The 16,577-nt window shown below is 42.2% G+C and overlaps 1 protein-coding gene across 22 annotated transcripts in view; it reads left to right on the forward strand.

Moving 5' to 3' along the window:
- Positions 1-16,577, forward strand: part of kif1b (kinesin family member 1B) — a 61,233-nt gene that overhangs the window by 41,365 nt on the left and 3,291 nt on the right. For 8 of the 22 annotated variants that reach the window (XM_063465372.1, XM_063465379.1, XM_063465377.1 and 5 more), the window contains 27 exons: positions 907-1,055; positions 2,922-3,100; positions 3,673-3,810; positions 4,655-4,906; positions 6,513-6,631; positions 6,954-7,039; positions 7,255-7,384; positions 7,712-7,865; positions 8,755-8,845; positions 8,956-9,074; positions 9,230-9,285; positions 9,547-9,747; positions 10,412-10,520; positions 10,639-10,705; positions 10,863-10,947; positions 11,426-11,531; positions 11,998-12,024; positions 14,042-14,156; positions 14,255-14,388; positions 14,489-14,550; positions 14,645-14,790; positions 14,977-15,237; positions 15,330-15,401; positions 15,503-15,624; positions 15,728-15,880; positions 16,078-16,270; positions 16,429-16,547. In XM_063465372.1, the coding sequence (XP_063321442.1) occupies positions 907-1,055; positions 2,922-3,100; positions 3,673-3,810; positions 4,655-4,906; positions 6,513-6,631; positions 6,954-7,039; positions 7,255-7,384; positions 7,712-7,865; positions 8,755-8,845; positions 8,956-9,074; positions 9,230-9,285; positions 9,547-9,747; positions 10,412-10,520; positions 10,639-10,705; positions 10,863-10,947; positions 11,426-11,531; positions 11,998-12,024; positions 14,042-14,156; positions 14,255-14,388; positions 14,489-14,550; positions 14,645-14,790; positions 14,977-15,237; positions 15,330-15,401; positions 15,503-15,624; positions 15,728-15,880; positions 16,078-16,270; positions 16,429-16,547 (3,445 nt within the window). The remainder of the gene's footprint in view (positions 1-906; positions 1,056-2,921; positions 3,101-3,672; positions 3,811-4,654; positions 4,907-6,512; positions 6,632-6,953; positions 7,040-7,254; positions 7,385-7,711; positions 7,866-8,754; positions 8,846-8,955; positions 9,075-9,229; positions 9,286-9,546; positions 9,748-10,411; positions 10,521-10,638; positions 10,706-10,862; positions 10,948-11,425; positions 11,532-11,997; positions 12,025-14,041; positions 14,157-14,254; positions 14,389-14,488; positions 14,551-14,644; positions 14,791-14,976; positions 15,238-15,329; positions 15,402-15,502; positions 15,625-15,727; positions 15,881-16,077; positions 16,271-16,428; positions 16,548-16,577) is intronic. The other 14 variants (XM_063465383.1, XM_063465385.1, XM_063465387.1 and 11 more) reach the window with 6 other exon arrangements.

The following is a 16,577-nucleotide window of genomic DNA, read 5'->3' on the forward strand; positions in this document are numbered from 1 at the left end:
GTATAGTATTTACATATCCATAATATCACTTTCATTCAGATTCAAGTATTTTAATAGTGCCACATTAATTACCCATTGAAGGTATTAACAGAAAACTAGCTCAAAACTAGTACATCCTCTAGTCCATGCACAATAAAACATACTACTAATGGTATATGTTGTTTTACATAAATTTATATATTACTTTTACTAAACCTCTGTTTAACCAAAAAATCCATTGAGATTTTTTTTTTTTTTCAAGGGAGACCAGGTCAGAAATGCTCATCATTTTGAAGTCTAAAGGACCATACTTATTCAGCCCAGTGATGACAGATTGTCATTAAATCACTGTTTCAGGTTTCAGAGCATGCCTCTGTGCTGGTTTCCATCATTTTAAGTCTGGATGAAAGACTGGTAATAACCAGCGATGGGTCATTAATTAATTTAGTCTTAATCTCATCCATCTAGGTGGCACATTAGTCAAAATGAAACCTAATGTGAATACAGACTCTGTCATGTTTAAAGGGATTTTATTTATTGTGACAGAACCAAACCTTTATGCTCAGAGATTGTAGTTTCATACAAGAAACCTCTTAGTTTTGGTTTTCGACGCATACGTTTGTAAATTTCATGCTTTTCTGGAACTTGTTTCATTAATTCTTGTGTTTGAGGGCCTCAAAAAGAAACTGTTGATACTGCAGTCAGTGCCTACAAGTAATGTTACCTTTAACTAAGGTAAAGTTGACAAAATGCTATAACTGAGAGATCCTCTTGAATTTCAAGCATTAATGCTAAGTAGGATAGATCTGTGGCTGGGCTAAATCAAAGCTATGGTCCTTTTGGGTTTTATGATTATTTGATTTGTGAGGTTTAATAATTGCTGTATTTATCTTGATAACGCCCCCTCTGTCTTTTGTATCCGCACAGTGCCGTGGACTCAGCATGAGTTTGAGCTGGCTCAGTGGGCCTTCAGGAAGTGGAGGTACCATCAGTTCACCTCCCTTCGAGATCAGCTGTGGGGAAATGCCGTCTACCTAAAAGAGGCTAATGCCATCAGTGTGGAACTGAAGAAGAAAGTAAGTGAATTGGTATTTCTCTTTATTTACCTTGAAGTGAATCACCCTCATAGCAATAATCTGTCGTTTTCTACGTATTTCACTGACACCTAAACACAAACCCACATGACACGCCCTCAGGCCTGTGAGAGCATCACAAGGGAAGCGCCTGATGATGTTGATGGGTCAGAGGATGTTAGACTTAAAGGTTGCTGCATAAAACATTATTCATATAATAATGACTTACAGGTTCCTAGCATTATTTTAGGGGTTTGCTAGAGTGTGCTTAGATAACTTAATGTTAAAATTAAATATTATCATCCTTACACTATACACTGCTTCCCCGCCTCTTTTTCAGCTCTGTAAAAAGAAAAGTTCCATTTTAGCTCCTTATTTATTTAAAGCCCTCCTCTCAAGAAGCCCCGTTTATATAATACAGCTTCATCAAGATGGGAACAGCCTTCTAAGAGCTGTCGGCTGGCAATAAAGCCCACAAAGAGGATAGACTTGTTCAGTACAAAATGTTTTCATGCAGTGGTGTTGACATTTCAGAAATTACTTGTATTGTGACCATAGACTTTTCTTATGCATCCCCTTCCCTCTACAGTTTCGTTGTACATGTACAATGACAATGACAATAAAGGGCTATTCTATTCTATTCTATTCTGTTTTATTCTTCAGGGTGTTTAGGTTACAGTGTAGCACACAAGGTGAAAAAGAATCCCAGATCAGTCCTTGTTTGTTGGCTTAGCATTGCATTTCCCACACAGGTCTGTTGTGTTTGGTTAGTGCTAATTGTGGCCACATTAGCGCGCAGCATGCTAACACAAAATTAAAAGTGATGCAGGCCTTCAGTTTTTTTAGATACTGCAAGTTCTTGCAGCTAGCAGTAGACCATTTTGGTGTGCTTTGAATGTGATTGATACATTTTAAAGAACTAGCAAAAAAAAAAAAAAATGGCGTCACTCTCCTTGTTAAAGGTGTCGCCACACTGTAAGAAGGTTCCTGTTTTTGATCTCACCTGGACACCCAAGTTTGTGCATGCGACAGATCGAGAATGATGCAGTAGCAGTTTCAAATTGATAACGTTGGCGTATCTGCTAAAAGTCTCAGCCAAGTTTGAATCTCAGTGACATCGGCCTCAAGGTTAGAGGTGTGGCTTTTACTTTAAAGCACTTTAAATGGCTACTAAGATAACAAAGCTGTATATCAGTGCCATTCCATTACTACTCATAACTTTAAGGCATTATTTATTAAAGGTCACACAGATATTTATTTTTTATGTCCCTGTGAAAACTCCTTTAAATAAAACTGAGACCCTGCACTTTAATGTAGTGTGAATTTTATATTGACATCAAATTGAATGTGCTGAAGCACATCGCCTGAAGATGTTTAACTGTCCAAATACATACGGTCTAGACTGTGTGTTTTGAGATAATACACAGGGCCGTGTTTTCAAATGTTACAGGGGCAACCGCTGATTCACCGTCTCAGAAAGAAAGAAATATTACAAAGCAGAACTGGTTTGCCTGGTTTACCTCCCTCATCAGGGATAAAAGTGTGATTTATATGCTTGTCCACTTCTAGGCCCTCTGTGATTAATACCAGTAATGGGTCACCTGTCACATTTCCAGGCCATTTTCATCATAGGCTGACAGGATTTTATCTTAGGTTTCTATCTGTGTGTGATTTATATCGAATGTTATTAAGCATTCGATAAGCATTTTGTGTCCAGAAGATGCTGAGATCAAATGGCAATGAAGAGGAAGGGAGTGTAGGGGTGTTCATCTGATCTTTCAGCTTCACAATATCAACCAACCTTCGAACATTTACTTACCTGAAGATATAAACCGTCCCTTTTATTCATCCTTTCCCATCATTCATCAGGTCCAGTTCCAGTTTGTCTTGCTGACAGACACACCATACTCGCCACTGCCCCCTGAGCTCCTTCCCCCAGAGCCAGAGAAAGATCGTGACCCGAGGCCTTTCCCTCGCACCGTGGTCGCTGTAGAGGTTCAAGACCTGAAGAATGGAGCCACGCACTACTGGTCCCTTGAAAAACTCAAGTAATGCTTCCACTTTTCCTTCTTAAACTAGTCCTGAATTTATTTACAATACATAAATTTAAATCCTGAAGCTCCACTTGAGACATGTTTGACACGTACTTGGGTTTTTTGTTGTTGTTGTTTTTTTGTTGTGTTTTTTTTTAAATTGGTTATACTTAAAATGCTGTTGAACAGGTGTACCTAATAAACTGGTAACATAGTGCTTCGTCTATCACTGAAAGACCATTCTCAATAATTATAATAATAATAATAATAATAATAAAAGCCCTTCAGATTTTAACTGTAATTTTAGAGTAACTAACACGTATAAGAAATAATTTACCAAAAGATATTTTTAAGTATTTTAAACTTTTTTTCCCGTTTTTTGTTTTTAAATCATCTATCTGCTTGTGTGCAAATTTATTTATTTTTTAGTGTGCTTCTTCTCATATTTCCTGTACCAGGAATGCAAGAAAGACAGACAGAGCTATGATATCAGTGTCTGTACACCCAGCAGTCTCTGCCTTCTGACTTTTAGGAGCTCTATCTTTCTCATCGCTCTTCCATTAAAATGACTCGCTTGTCATTTGCAGGCAGAGGCTGGACCAGATGAGAGCGATGTACGACCGCGCTGGAGAAATGGCCTCCACGCACCAGGAGGATTGCGAGGGCACTCTGACAGGAAACGACCCCTTCTATGACCGTTTCCACTGGTTCAAACTTGTGGGGAGGTATGTAACGCAGAACAAGCCAACAGAAGCATACAGTGCATCACATTTACTCGTGTTCCACTTCTCACTTTCATCCTCTGCCACTGAAGTTACGTGCACCAGCGTATTCACACATTTGGGCCTCATGTTTTATTATTTATGTCTGTTGGTGTTTTGCTCCTCGCGGAAGTCCTTCATTTTATTTTTTTGTTGTTGATTTTATTTTCCCATATGATTTCATGTCACATATCAACTTTCCTTTTTGTATTTATTATTTTATTTGATGTCACATTTTAATCCTCTGTTGTTTTTTGTAGTTTGATTTTTTTTTTCTGTGTATCATTTTGCTGTGTCTGTTCTCACATGTCACTCCCATGTTGATATCCGCCTGTAAGTCTTACAAACACTTGTTAACAGCATTGTGGATTTGGATAATGTGGAAATTTGAGGCATTTTTGTATTCTATCCTCTTTTCATTCAGCCTATGTGAGACGATTTGTATGTTAATCCTTTAAAGTGACGTTTCATTTCGGTTTAAAATGGTCATGTTTCTGTAAACCGCTGTCACACTGTTGGCTTAATACCTGCTGCCTATGAATTGAATCCTACAAATTTATTTGCATTAACACTTCACATTATTCTGTGTAGCTGATAATTGTTTACATTACCTACCGGAGCAAATCTAAATACAGGCCTTTCCTGCTGGTTAGTGTCCAGCTATGTGTTTTATGTTGTTTGAGGAAGGAAATGTTTGTTTCTCAAGTGTCACATCGATGCCGTGCTCTCTGTGGTGTTTTAACTCTATTGCTCCACTCTTACCTATCCTTGGTTCTCGCCACTCTTCCCAAACTACCGCCCCCATCAGCTCCCCCATCTTCCACGGTTGCGTCAATGAGCACCTGGCTGACCGCACACCCTCTCCTACTTTCTCCACCACCGACTCGGAGATCACGGAGATGGCGGACGAGCGCCAGAGCGAGATGTCTGACTTGATCGACGACGAGGCGTTCGTGGACGACACAAGCTCAGACGCCGGCACCGAGGAGGGCTCGGACATCTTCAGCGACGGCCAGGACCCCTTCTACGACCGCTCCCCCTGGTTCATCCTGGTGGGAAGGTTGGTGACCGTGGCGTTCACATACAGACTGGGGCAGGAGTTTGGAGCTGATGTTGGCTTGGTTTATTTTTATTTACATGTATGCAGATACAGAGCAAAGAGAAATCAGTGAAGAAAATAGGAAAAACTGAGGATGTACTGGATTACGCCCTGTGACGATGCAGAATAGATTGTGGATAGTTGATAGTTTTGCATCGAGCAGCAGTGCAGTGAATAGATGTAAAGGGACAAAATGCATCAACATTATTAAACAGCTGGAAGATCAGGAGCTTAAAATGTGAGTAAACACATGTGCGCAAATGACTTCCTGAAAGAGTCACATCATGTTTTCAGAGCAGTTTGAGATAATTTGGGCACTTTTTGGATGTAATATGATTAGTCACACTTTTAATTTAGACTGAGTCCCACAAAAAAAGCCACCATCTTTATCCATCCTCCCCGCGTGATGTCTCATTCCCCGCCACCATCACAGTGCTGACTGCATTAACTGCCATCTGTGTTTGAAATACATGTATTTGCTGTGTGAAAGCTGATTGGCTATTTGTCATCTTATGTTGTTGTTTTTTTAATCCTATAAATCTTTTTTTTCCTCTTTATTTCTTTTATTTATTACATTGTGATTACATCATTATGTTCTTATAACCTTGTCTGCTTTAACAGTGTACATGTGATGGATTGTAGTTCATATTAACTGACCAGTAGTTGGTAGTTGTCACTCAATCAGGCTCACTGGGATTTGTTTTAATTCATTGTTGTGAAATGCTGCAGCAGCTCACGTTGCACCCATGCCGCAGCCTCAGTGCTGGAAACATAATGGCTACTTTGAAAAAAAAAACAACGACTCTCCCCCCTCAGAAGAAGCAGAAGATGACAGATCGGTGCAGCCAGACTGAGCTGAACTAAGCTCGGCTAACCTGCGTCACTGTGACTTCAGAGAATTTACAGATTCATATCTTTCCTCCATCTTAGCCTCGAGTCTCCCTGCACTGGGACAGCAGACAGTAAAAAAAAAAAAACAGCAAAACAAATCAAGTCCCACAAAACAAACTGTCAGTGAGTGCGTGGGTAAGAGACTAACACGGCCATAACGCAGCACAATAAACCACCCTGTTACAGGCTTTACCGCCGCAGCCCCGGCGATCCGTCACCACCCTGTCACGCAGTTTAAAAATAAAACAGATGGTTTGAGCTGCTGCAGATTTCAGCGCCCCGGAGCATTTTTGAGTTTATATTCCCCCCTTGTTTTTTTTTTTTTTCTTTGGTCCTTAATTTTTTTTTTTGCTTCTCCTCACATAAATGTCACTAATATTTTGCAGTATGTTATTGTAATTATTAATATGTGCTAAACACTCAAAGCGATTGTGCGCAGGGTGTTTGAATTGCTGTCAGTCTGTATATGTTTTGTAGAGACGTCAGAAAACCGTCTGTGACACTGCTCAGATTTTTCGATATCGAGTCTGCTTTGAAATCCAACAGATATCAGCAGTTTAGTGAAAGCCACCGTGAATCGGATGTTGATGTTTTCTGTATCTGAAAAATGCCGCAGCTGTTTCCAGACTGCAACGCGCTCAGGTTTTCATATCTCTCTCCTCCTTTTTACTCTCAGAGCTTTTGTGTACCTGAGCAACCTGCTGTACCCTGTACCTCTGGTTCACCGTGTTGCCGTAGTAACAGAGAAGGGCGAGGTGCGTGGCTTCCTGCGTGTGGGGGTCCAGGCTATAGCTGGTGAGTAATTAATGAGATTCTTTAGTGAGTGAGCCTACTGGGGGAGATAAAAGCACGCTTATTGCTCTTTATTAAATATGAGCGCCCCTGTATTTGGGCCATATGAAGTTTTCAATTTTTATGCTATTTAAATGGTAAATTTAACTGCTTTAATGTTCAGTAGCAGCATGGCAGCATATTGAAGAGCCTTTTTTAAGTCACTGATACAGTGGCAAAGAAAAGATTCCTTAGATTCAGTGTATTCCTTTTGATCCGTGTTGACAGTTTAAGTCATCTGTGTCTGAGATAGATCCTGATTAGAGGAGGGTTTTTCTCTTTGTAGCTGACGAGGAAGCTCCAGACTACGGGTCAGGAGTGAGGCAGTCAGGAACCGCCAAGATTTCCTTTGATGATGAATACTTCAAAAAGGTAAGCCTGGAGAAGCACCTTTTCTGTGATGGTGTGTAATATTGTGGTTCAAACATCAAGTCATTGCTGTTCCTTATTTTTTATTTTTTTCCTATGTATTCAAGTAAAATAAAATGGGTAGCCTTAAATGGCCAATGCCTCACACTACAGCTAGGTTTGGAGATTCAGTGTCGCTCCTCCAGCTATATGCTAATGTCTTCCTCTGTTTCAATCAGAACGACTTCCCCTCCAAGGTCATAACCCGCTCCGGGTTGTCCCTGGAAGAGCTGCGCATCGTAGAGGGTCAGGGTCAGAGTTCAGAGGTCATCACACCCTCAGAGGAGCTCAACAGAATCAATGACATGGGTAAGGCTGCCACACTTTGACCTCTTTACTCGTAAATTTCCACCTATGAGCCCCAGTGTTAAGCGCAGATGGTCCTGTTTAATGAAAAAGGAGGACTTAAAATGTTTTGTTATGGAAATTTGGCAGTTTTTCTTGTCCTGTGAAGGAACGTGTATGAAAACTATTTGATGAGTGAACAGCAGAATCCTCTCTATAAATTACAGGCGTGAATGTGTGCTTGTTTAGAAGTCAAATGGAGACTGCAGAGTCACAGGTGCAGTCAAGGGTCTTTTTTTTTAAACAAGTCATCCAACAAGCCTACTAACCTTTCACTGTGGCTTTCTTTAGACCTCAAGCTGGGTAACATTGGAGAAACCAAACTAAGTCATGGTGATGATCTGGCAAGCCACTTGGAGGTGGGCAGCGTCTTTACCTTCCGTGTCACTGTGCTCCAGGCCAGCGGCATCCCGCCTGAGTATGCTGACATCTTCTGCCAATTCAAGTGAGTGCACGATTCTGAGAATACAGTAGTTGAGTCGGGTTTCCTTTACACTTCTAAAGGGTTTGTAAATGTCTTTCAAAGTTTTTTCCATTCATTTTCAGTCCAGTCATTGTACTTGAGGTACATGAGAAAAACACCAACTTTAAAATATATGTTTAAGCACTTTGAGGCAGTGGTGTGGGAGATCTTGTCAACACTGATTAAATTAAGAATGCAAAAAAGTACCATCAGATTTCGATCCACCGCAAAAACACACAAAGGAGCATTATCAGTCATGGATTGGCCTCAACAGAGCCCAGAACCTTAATGACGCAGTGTGGGATCATCTAAAGGCAACATCCAACGAAGAGCTTTGAATGTCCTTTAAGAAGTCTGGAAAACTACTTAAAGAAATGACAAGAATGCTTGCCTAAGAGTTCAGGCTGTGTCGAAGAGTAAAGGTGGTCATGCCAAATACTGACTTTAAAGAACATTAGAATTGTACAAACTCTGTTTCTTATATACCTAATTTCCATCTATGTTTGCATGTTTCAATAAACTGCTGCACCTGTTTCCCATTTTATTGGGGAAAAAAAACTAAACAAGGGAAGACTTTTGCACAGTAGTTCATATTTGTTTGAAGCAGACTGGTTAAGTGGAAAATGCAGTGCTGTAAAATCAGCTTTTTAACTAAAGTATGGTGTTATTGCTGTAAATTTACACCAAACTGTTTTGGTTTAAAAGTCGTTTGATTTGAGTTCAGTGTTTCAGCTTTATCTCTAAATATAATACTCAGAGCGAGGATTCAGAATTCTAGCTAAATCCTGGAGTGTGACTTTCAGCTGTCTGTCGTTATCTCGTGTAAAAAGAAATGCAACCCGCTGACACTCATTTATGTTTCTTCCCTCAGTTTCTTGCACCGTCACGATGAGGCTTTTTCCACCGAGCCTCTGAAAAACACTGGCAAAGGAGCTCCTCTGGGCTTTTACCACGTCCAGAATGTGAGTGCACACACACATCTGCACCTACACACACTAGCTGTGCTTCAACGATTTTATTCTAACTCAGTTTGTCAAACCCTTTTTCTTTTTTTTTTAATCTGTTGGAGCAGATTTCTGTCGAAGTTACAGAGTCTTTTATTGAGTACATCAAGAGCAAGCCCGTTGTGTTTGAAGTGTTCGGCCACTACCAGCAGCACCCGCTGCACCTCCATGGCCAGGACGTGATCAGGTTGGTGGGGGTCAAACAGCAGATCCAGTCATGCAGTGATAATTCATATTTAATGCAGCAGATTTTGTTAGAAATGTGTAAACGATTGTATTCTAATCACATTGGCTAATTTTATATGCATATGTAAATAAAAGGTATTTTTATTATGTCAACAGTCCTCCAACACCATCCAGGAAATACTATCCTATTCCCATGCCTCTGTCCAAACCAGGTGAGTGTTTCCATGTCACTTCAATGTGTTCTTTGCCATCAATAATTTTATGTTGATTTTTTTCTTACATAAGCATGCCTTATGTGTCCTTCCACTTTTTTTTCCTTGTCATTTCTCGCCTCCTTTGGATTTTTTTTTTTTTTTTGTCTCTTATTCAATCATTCCCTCACAATTTATATAATCCTCTTACCCAACTCTGTCCTCCTTCCTCTTCTTTTGCCCTTCAATCTCTCTCACCGTTCATCAATATCGCACATCCAGACCATACCCGTAAGATAGAGTTGATCCGCTACCTCGTGAGCGGCTATGTGAACGGCAAAGTGCTGGACACGCTGTCCGAGCACGCCAACTCCCTGGCGTCCTCTGCTCTGGCCAGTCTGGAGGATGAGGCTGACCAGCTCTCTCACTTCCCCTTCCTCCCAGTGGCCAGTGACCCTGTGCTAACTGTCCCCAAGCATCATGGTTGGTACAGTGGACTCTGTTGTAGCTAATGAGCCAGACATTTGATGCTGGTGCTGTAGTTATTAGAGTAGTGCTGTGCTCTTATAGTGCTCTGTGGCTGCAGGCGGTAGCACGGTAAAGCTCTGCTGTTGTTATGAGTGCTGCACCTTGCTGCAGGTGCGGTTAGTTCGGTCACAATGTCCTCCTGTTGCTTAGAAACTGTCCTGAGGAGACGCCTTCAGGGTCAATGACATATCATTCACACCATATAAGGAGTAAATACAGCAGTTTTCAAGTGTAATAACATTCCTTTCGATCATATTGAGCATAGACGAATGCAGCTGTGAGCTTTAGCGATTAGCCCATTTCAGCAGGACCGTAATCCCGATGTGTGAGACAGCAGGGTGCTGCCACTGGTGTTGTAATCTGTGATTTACTTCCTCCTAACATTTCAGTATGCTTCCAGTATCTATCCTCTGTGATTACTGGCTCTTTAGACAGATTTAATAGAAGTGTGTGAGCTACTGGCTCAGTATAAAGGGTCAGCAGTGTTTTCACATCACCTATCCATCCTCCATTTAGTCACCCAAAGCATGTAGTAAATACTCCTGACTTTTATTCATCTTCTCTGAAATTCAGACAAATTCCCGCTTGATAACATTGAGCTTCTGTCTGTGTGTGCCAGTTCCAGCCACCAAGTTGAACACCATCACCAAATCCAACCTGGGTCAGTGTGTCAGCAAGTACGACCTGCTGGTCTGGTTTGAGATCAGCGAGCTGGAGCCCACTGGAGAGTGAGTATCCACCTGGAGTGTTATATTTACACACAAGCTTTAAAGAAACCATAAAAATTATCTCCACAAAGAATATTATAAGTTGGAATGTTGTGTCACCTCCTCCCTCCATGCACAGGTACATCCCAGCCATCGTGGATCACAGTGGAGGCCTGCCATGCCATGGTACCTACCTGCTGCACCAGGTACAGGATTGATCCACATGTTCTTTTCTTATTACTCACACAGTGGTAACTGCTTCCTCTGTACACAGATTGACTGAGTTGAATATCTTCTTTTAAAGCGTAATGTTGCTCTAGCTGTGCTCACTGTGATCTTGAGCTCCTGTTATGTTTGCTGCAGGGGATCCAGCGGAGGATCACAGTGACCCTCATCCACGAGAAGGGCAGCGAGCTTCATTGGAAAGATGTTCGTGAGCTGGTTGTAGGTGAGCAGCCTACCTTTAGGGTCTAGTCGTACTGTACCTCTCTGTAGAAAACAAAAAACCCAAAGCACAGAAACAATGTTTTATAGTGTTTGTGTGCTTTTGATAGAGGAAGACAGGACAGAACATCATTAAAGGGATTTGACTTTGTGAGATCACCCTGAAAACGCACCACTCGGTTTTCTCTGAGATAATTTCAGTCTGGAAAGATGAATCTGTCGGGCTTTAGGCTGCTTCTCACTTTAAGCAGTTCATGCTGTAGCTGTAGCTGATGGACCAAATAATTACATTTCATATTTTAGACATTCAGCTGCTGACTCTGAAGCCAACAGGGCTCTTGAGTGTGGATGATTTTGTTGGTACTGGATGCTGTGATAAAACAGCTGTTAGTGGACAAACTGCCTGCTGTCTGAGCTTCTCTATTGAGAGCTATTCCAACACAAGAAGGTCTTATAACTGTTGTGTGGATCTGCCTCACCAGGTCGTATCAGGAACAAGGCTGAAGTGGATGATAGCGCAGCCGATGCTGTCCTGTCCCTTAACATCATTTCTGCTAAGAACATCAAGTCATCCCACAACAACAACAGGTAGGTGAAACTCCCACACTGAGTCAGTTTGAGTGAGAACACACTAGTCACAACATTTGAAGGTGTAAAATGTTTCCATTCACAGATCTTTGAAGGTTTCTCGTTGCCTTCTTGCTTGTATTCTCTTCAGTTATTATCATGAAACACATTTATTTTTTCTTAAAAACAACCAATGTGTGTTACATTGTTACACTGTGTTCTTTTGTCGTGATTGAGTTCCTGCCATGTAAAAAAATATTTTGTTGATGCTCTGTAGTAACATTGTCAGTTAAAATCTATGCATGCATCCTTGTCTGTATATTCTCTGAAGCCACATTGGAGTCATTGCACGACCTTTTCCATTTTCGCTGCTGTTACTTTGCTTCATTGTCTCTGTTGCCTGACTCTTTGTGCTTCTCTCTCTCTTTTTTTTTCTGTGCGCTCTCTTTCTTCCTCCTGCCGCGGCTGGACTCATGATTGTGCTCAGGCTTTCTATTGATAAGGATATTGATAGGTACCAGCGACCAGAGAACATAAGGCTCCTTCACTGAAAGACCTTTATGCTTCTCATTAGTCCCATAGACTCATAGAAATAAGCTCTCCACAGTTTGTGTCTGCTTGTGTGTTGCATAAGATCTGTCTTCATTCATGCCTGTCGATATTAAGCCTCCTAAGCTCCAAACCGGTAAAAGCAGTCCTTGGAGGCAACACCCTTTTTAGTACTTTTCTGTATTTGTTTGTGATTGTGTGACACTGAACCACAGTGCTATGTATATCCTCTGTAACACTCAGACGTTTCCAGATCAATGTTTTCCCCTCTCAGCTGTTTCTCACTATAGAGTCTTACCTCAGTAACAATGAGGCCAATGAGGCACCAGCAGAGCATATCTGGCTCTCAGTCTGTGGCTGATAGTGCCCCCTGCTGTCAATAACAGGAACAGTGTAACCTTGTATAGAGCTCATAGTGATGGTCTTAAGATTGCTGCTGCAAGGCAGTAATTTGTATCCACGTGTGCTGTATATTCTGAGCATATGCAGTTATGTGAGCTCTCAGGTTTTATGTATCAGGACATAATTTGAAAAACAATCAGGTCCTTAGTAGGTCTTAATAGAGGTAAACAACACATAACACATTATACCACGTCATTATTTATTTAACAAACACTGAGCCTAAATTCAGATGTGGTGAGTACATCCAAGCCTACTTGCATAATTAGTTAAGAGGGTCAGTATTAGCCAAATGCTAATCAAATGCACTAGATCATCAGTAAGTGTAACCACTACTGTCAGTTTGCTGGTGTGGCGTATTCAGAAGAGTGGTAACATACTGAAGAGGAGAGAAGCAATTGTTGATAAACATGAATCTGGGAAGGCTTTGAAGTTGATCATTTTACAGCAAGAAAGATTATTCACAAGTTTAAAAAGAAATCAAAGACTGTTTCCAATCATCCCAGGAGTGGACGTCCCAAAAAATTCACCACAGATATTTGAGGCTCTACAGGCCACAGTTAGCATGCTTAATGTTGGAGTTCATGACAGTGCAATTAGAAAAAGGCTCAACAAATATGGCCTGTTTGGAAAGGCTTCCAGGAGAAACCCTTTTCTCTCTAAATACAACATGGCAGTATGGGTTCAGTTTGCAGAGTTGAAAACCTAAGCCCTGATGCACAGCTTCAAGATTGGTGAAAACCAAACACAGCATATCAGCACAAACACCTCGTACCAGCGGTTTTGCACGGGTGATGATTATTTGGGCTTTTTTTGCTGCCAAAGAACCTGCAAAGTGTCCAGGTCACTGAGTGAGCCATGAAGTATTGTAGAGTTAAATGAGATCATCGTTGGGTCAGTGACTCCAAAGGACAGCAGCAAAGCAACAACAGAATGGTGCTGCAATGGCTCAAAGTCCAGACTTCAATATGATTGACATGCTGTGGCGGGACGTTAAGAAAGCTGTGCATTAATACATTTCTGCAAACTTCAATGGACCGAAGCAACATTGTAAAGACAAGTGGGTCAGAAATACCTCCACACTGCTGTGAGACACTAATAAAAAAAAGATTATCTCAAGTTGTTGCTGCTAAAGTTGGTTCCATCAGCTGCTGAATCACAGGATGTACTTGGTTATAGTCATTTGTGCATTTTGGCTTGGTTTTAAATAAATAATGATGTGGTATAATAATCTAGATCCAGAACCTTAGACTGCTTTTTCACGTGTCTGTAAATGAATTTTTTTCTTATCATTGTCCCGATTGGTGTCGGCTGACACTTGACACTCTGTGGCTCCTGATTTATCTGTTGTGAAGGTCTCACCTCAGTGCGATTCCTCACGTTTTGTCATGATTAAAGGATGAATGTGAACACCGCTTCAGTCACTGTGTTCACTTCCTGATATGTCAGAACCGTGCTCACGTCACTCACGTTTTTTTTAACAACATGACACACTGCTGTACACAGAGACCCTGTAATGTTAGCACCAAGTAGGACTTCATAAAAAATAATGCTGTCAAGCTAACTTTTCCTCTGTCTGTCAGGACTTTCTATCGCTTTGAGGCAGTGTGGGACAGCTCCCTGCACAACTCCCTCCTGCTCAACCGCGTCACTCCCTATGGAGAGAAGATCTACATGACCTTATCTGCGTATCTGGAGGTCAGCCGCTGCTCCAGTGTGTTGTACCTGTTTGTACGTGTTTTTAAGTCTCTTGATGTCATCGTGTCTAACACACACCCTTTATCTCCTCTCTACAGCTGGACCATTGCATCCAGCCTGCCATTATCACCAAAGACATCTGCATGGTCTTTTACTCCCGAGACGCCAAAATTTCCCCACCCCGTTCCCTCAAGAACCTCTTTGGGACTGGATACTCCAAAACTCCTGACTGGTAAATCTGGGCTGCTGTACTGTGGCCTTCTCGGTTTCACAATCAGAGATATCTGCCCTGTTACAAAGTTTCCTTGTTCATAACTTCTGCTTCATTATAGCAACCGAGTGACTGGGATCTACGAGCTGAGCTTGTGTAAGATGTCTGACACTGGAAGCCCAGGTGAGTGGACATGAAACATGTTTAAAGAACAGCAGCTGTTTTATCATAATTCTGCAGAAAGCTTCATCCTAATGAGGGCTCATGTCCTGAGCAGGGATGCAGAGGAGGAGGAGGAAGGTCCTGGACACATCAGTGGCTTACGTGCGTGGAGAGGAGAACCTGGCCGGCTGGAGGCCCAGAGGAGACAGCCTCATCCTAGAGCACCAGTGGGAGCTAGAGAAGATGGAGCAGCTGCAGGAGGTGGGGCCTTAAAAGATTTATAAATAAATAAATCTCTGTTTAATATCGTAGAGGGAAAAATGACTTTTCAACTCAAAGACCAAAGTGCGATTCTAAAAAGTTTTTTCTTAGAGTACAGACTTTACATGACTAACCCTCCCCTCCCCTCTTCTCCACACCTCACATTCACCCCCATCTTTCGTCCAGGTGGAAAAGACCCGTCACCTTCTGGCGCTGAGAGAGAAGCTGGGAGAGGCAGCTCCCGTGGGAACAGCTCCCACCACCAAGTCCCTGAGCGAGTCTCTGTCCCCCAGCATGAGCTCCGGCACTCTGTCCACGTCCACCTCCATCTCCTCGCAGATCTCCAGCACCACCTTTGAAAGCGCCATCACGCCGAGCGAGAGCAGCGGCTACGATTCCGCCGACATCGAGAGCCTGGTGGATCGTGAGAAGGAGCTGGCCACCAAGGTGAGAAAAACGTCGGCTTAGTGGGCGTTCTTGTTGCTGCCTTCTTCCTTCTCTGCTCGGAGCTGATCGGTCTTGTTCCTGTTGTGTTGTAGTGCCTGCGCCTTCTGACACACACCTTCAATAGTGAATACAACCAGCTGGTGAACAGCATCAGTGACTGCAAGGTGAGAAATAATACAAAGAAATTTAAAAAATAGCCTTTTTGTGTCACATCATTGAGTTGATATATTAACGTCTACCTCATCCTGCTGTTGTTTCACTTCAGCTTTCTGACATCTCACCGATCGGACGTGATCCATCCGTGACGAGCTTCAGCAGTGCCACTCTCACCCCTTCCTCTACCTGCCCCTCTCTGTCGGACTCCCGCTGTGGCTCCATGGACCAGAAGTAAACATATTTTTAGGAACATTGACCTCGATCTGCAAACAATTATTGACAGATTATCTATTTGAACTTTTGAAATTGTAACTTGGTGTGATTTGTGTTAAAGGACCCCTGAGAACAGCTCACGTGCCTCCAGTCCCTCCTGCTCAGACTATGAAAACTTCCCGATGGTTCCCACTCTGGAGACCTCCTACCTTGCGCGGGCTGCAAAGAACGAGTTCCTCAACTTGGTGCCTGATATTGAAGAAATGCGACCAGGGTGAGTAATGCCATGTTAACCCAAATACTGTCACTATGACATGTGTCTCACAGACCAAATGTAAGTCGATACTCATGTTCTCTAATTCAAGCAGAAATGATGTGGATTGATTCAAATTCCTGAACCTGGATGATTTCAGCTGGAAACAAACCACTCTCTTAAAAAATAAATAAATGAATAAAATCTCTTCTTTTCAGATCTGTTGTGTCTAAGAAGGGTTTTCTAAGCTTCATGGAGCCTCGCTCTAACTCATGGGTGAAGCATTTTGTGGTTGTTCGCCGGCCCTACGTCTTCATCTACAACAGCGACAAGGACCCCGTGGAGCGAGGCGTCCTCAACCTCTCCACAGCACAGGTGGAATACAGCGAAGACCAGCAGGCCATGCTTAAGGTACGGCTGGATGTAACACGCTTGTCTTTAATGAGAATTCATTCAAATTATTTTGGTGCACGTTGGCCAGTTTTGGACACATTGATTGCTGAAATGGCAAATGCACTGGGATTTATCATGTAAATGAACATGAATATAATGTGATGTTTTCTTTTCAGACGCCCAACACATTTGCAGTGTGCACAAAACATCGAGGCATCCTCCTGCAGGCCAACAACGAGAAAGACATGAACGACTGGCTGTATGCTTTTAATCCTCTGCTAGCAGGAACGATAAGGTACACACACACAGACACGCACACACTCCT

This window comes from Pelmatolapia mariae, linkage group LG20 (genome assembly GCF_036321145.2).
Source record: "Pelmatolapia mariae isolate MD_Pm_ZW linkage group LG20, Pm_UMD_F_2, whole genome shotgun sequence".
NCBI classification, from domain to species: domain Eukaryota; kingdom Metazoa; phylum Chordata; class Actinopteri; order Cichliformes; family Cichlidae; genus Pelmatolapia; species Pelmatolapia mariae.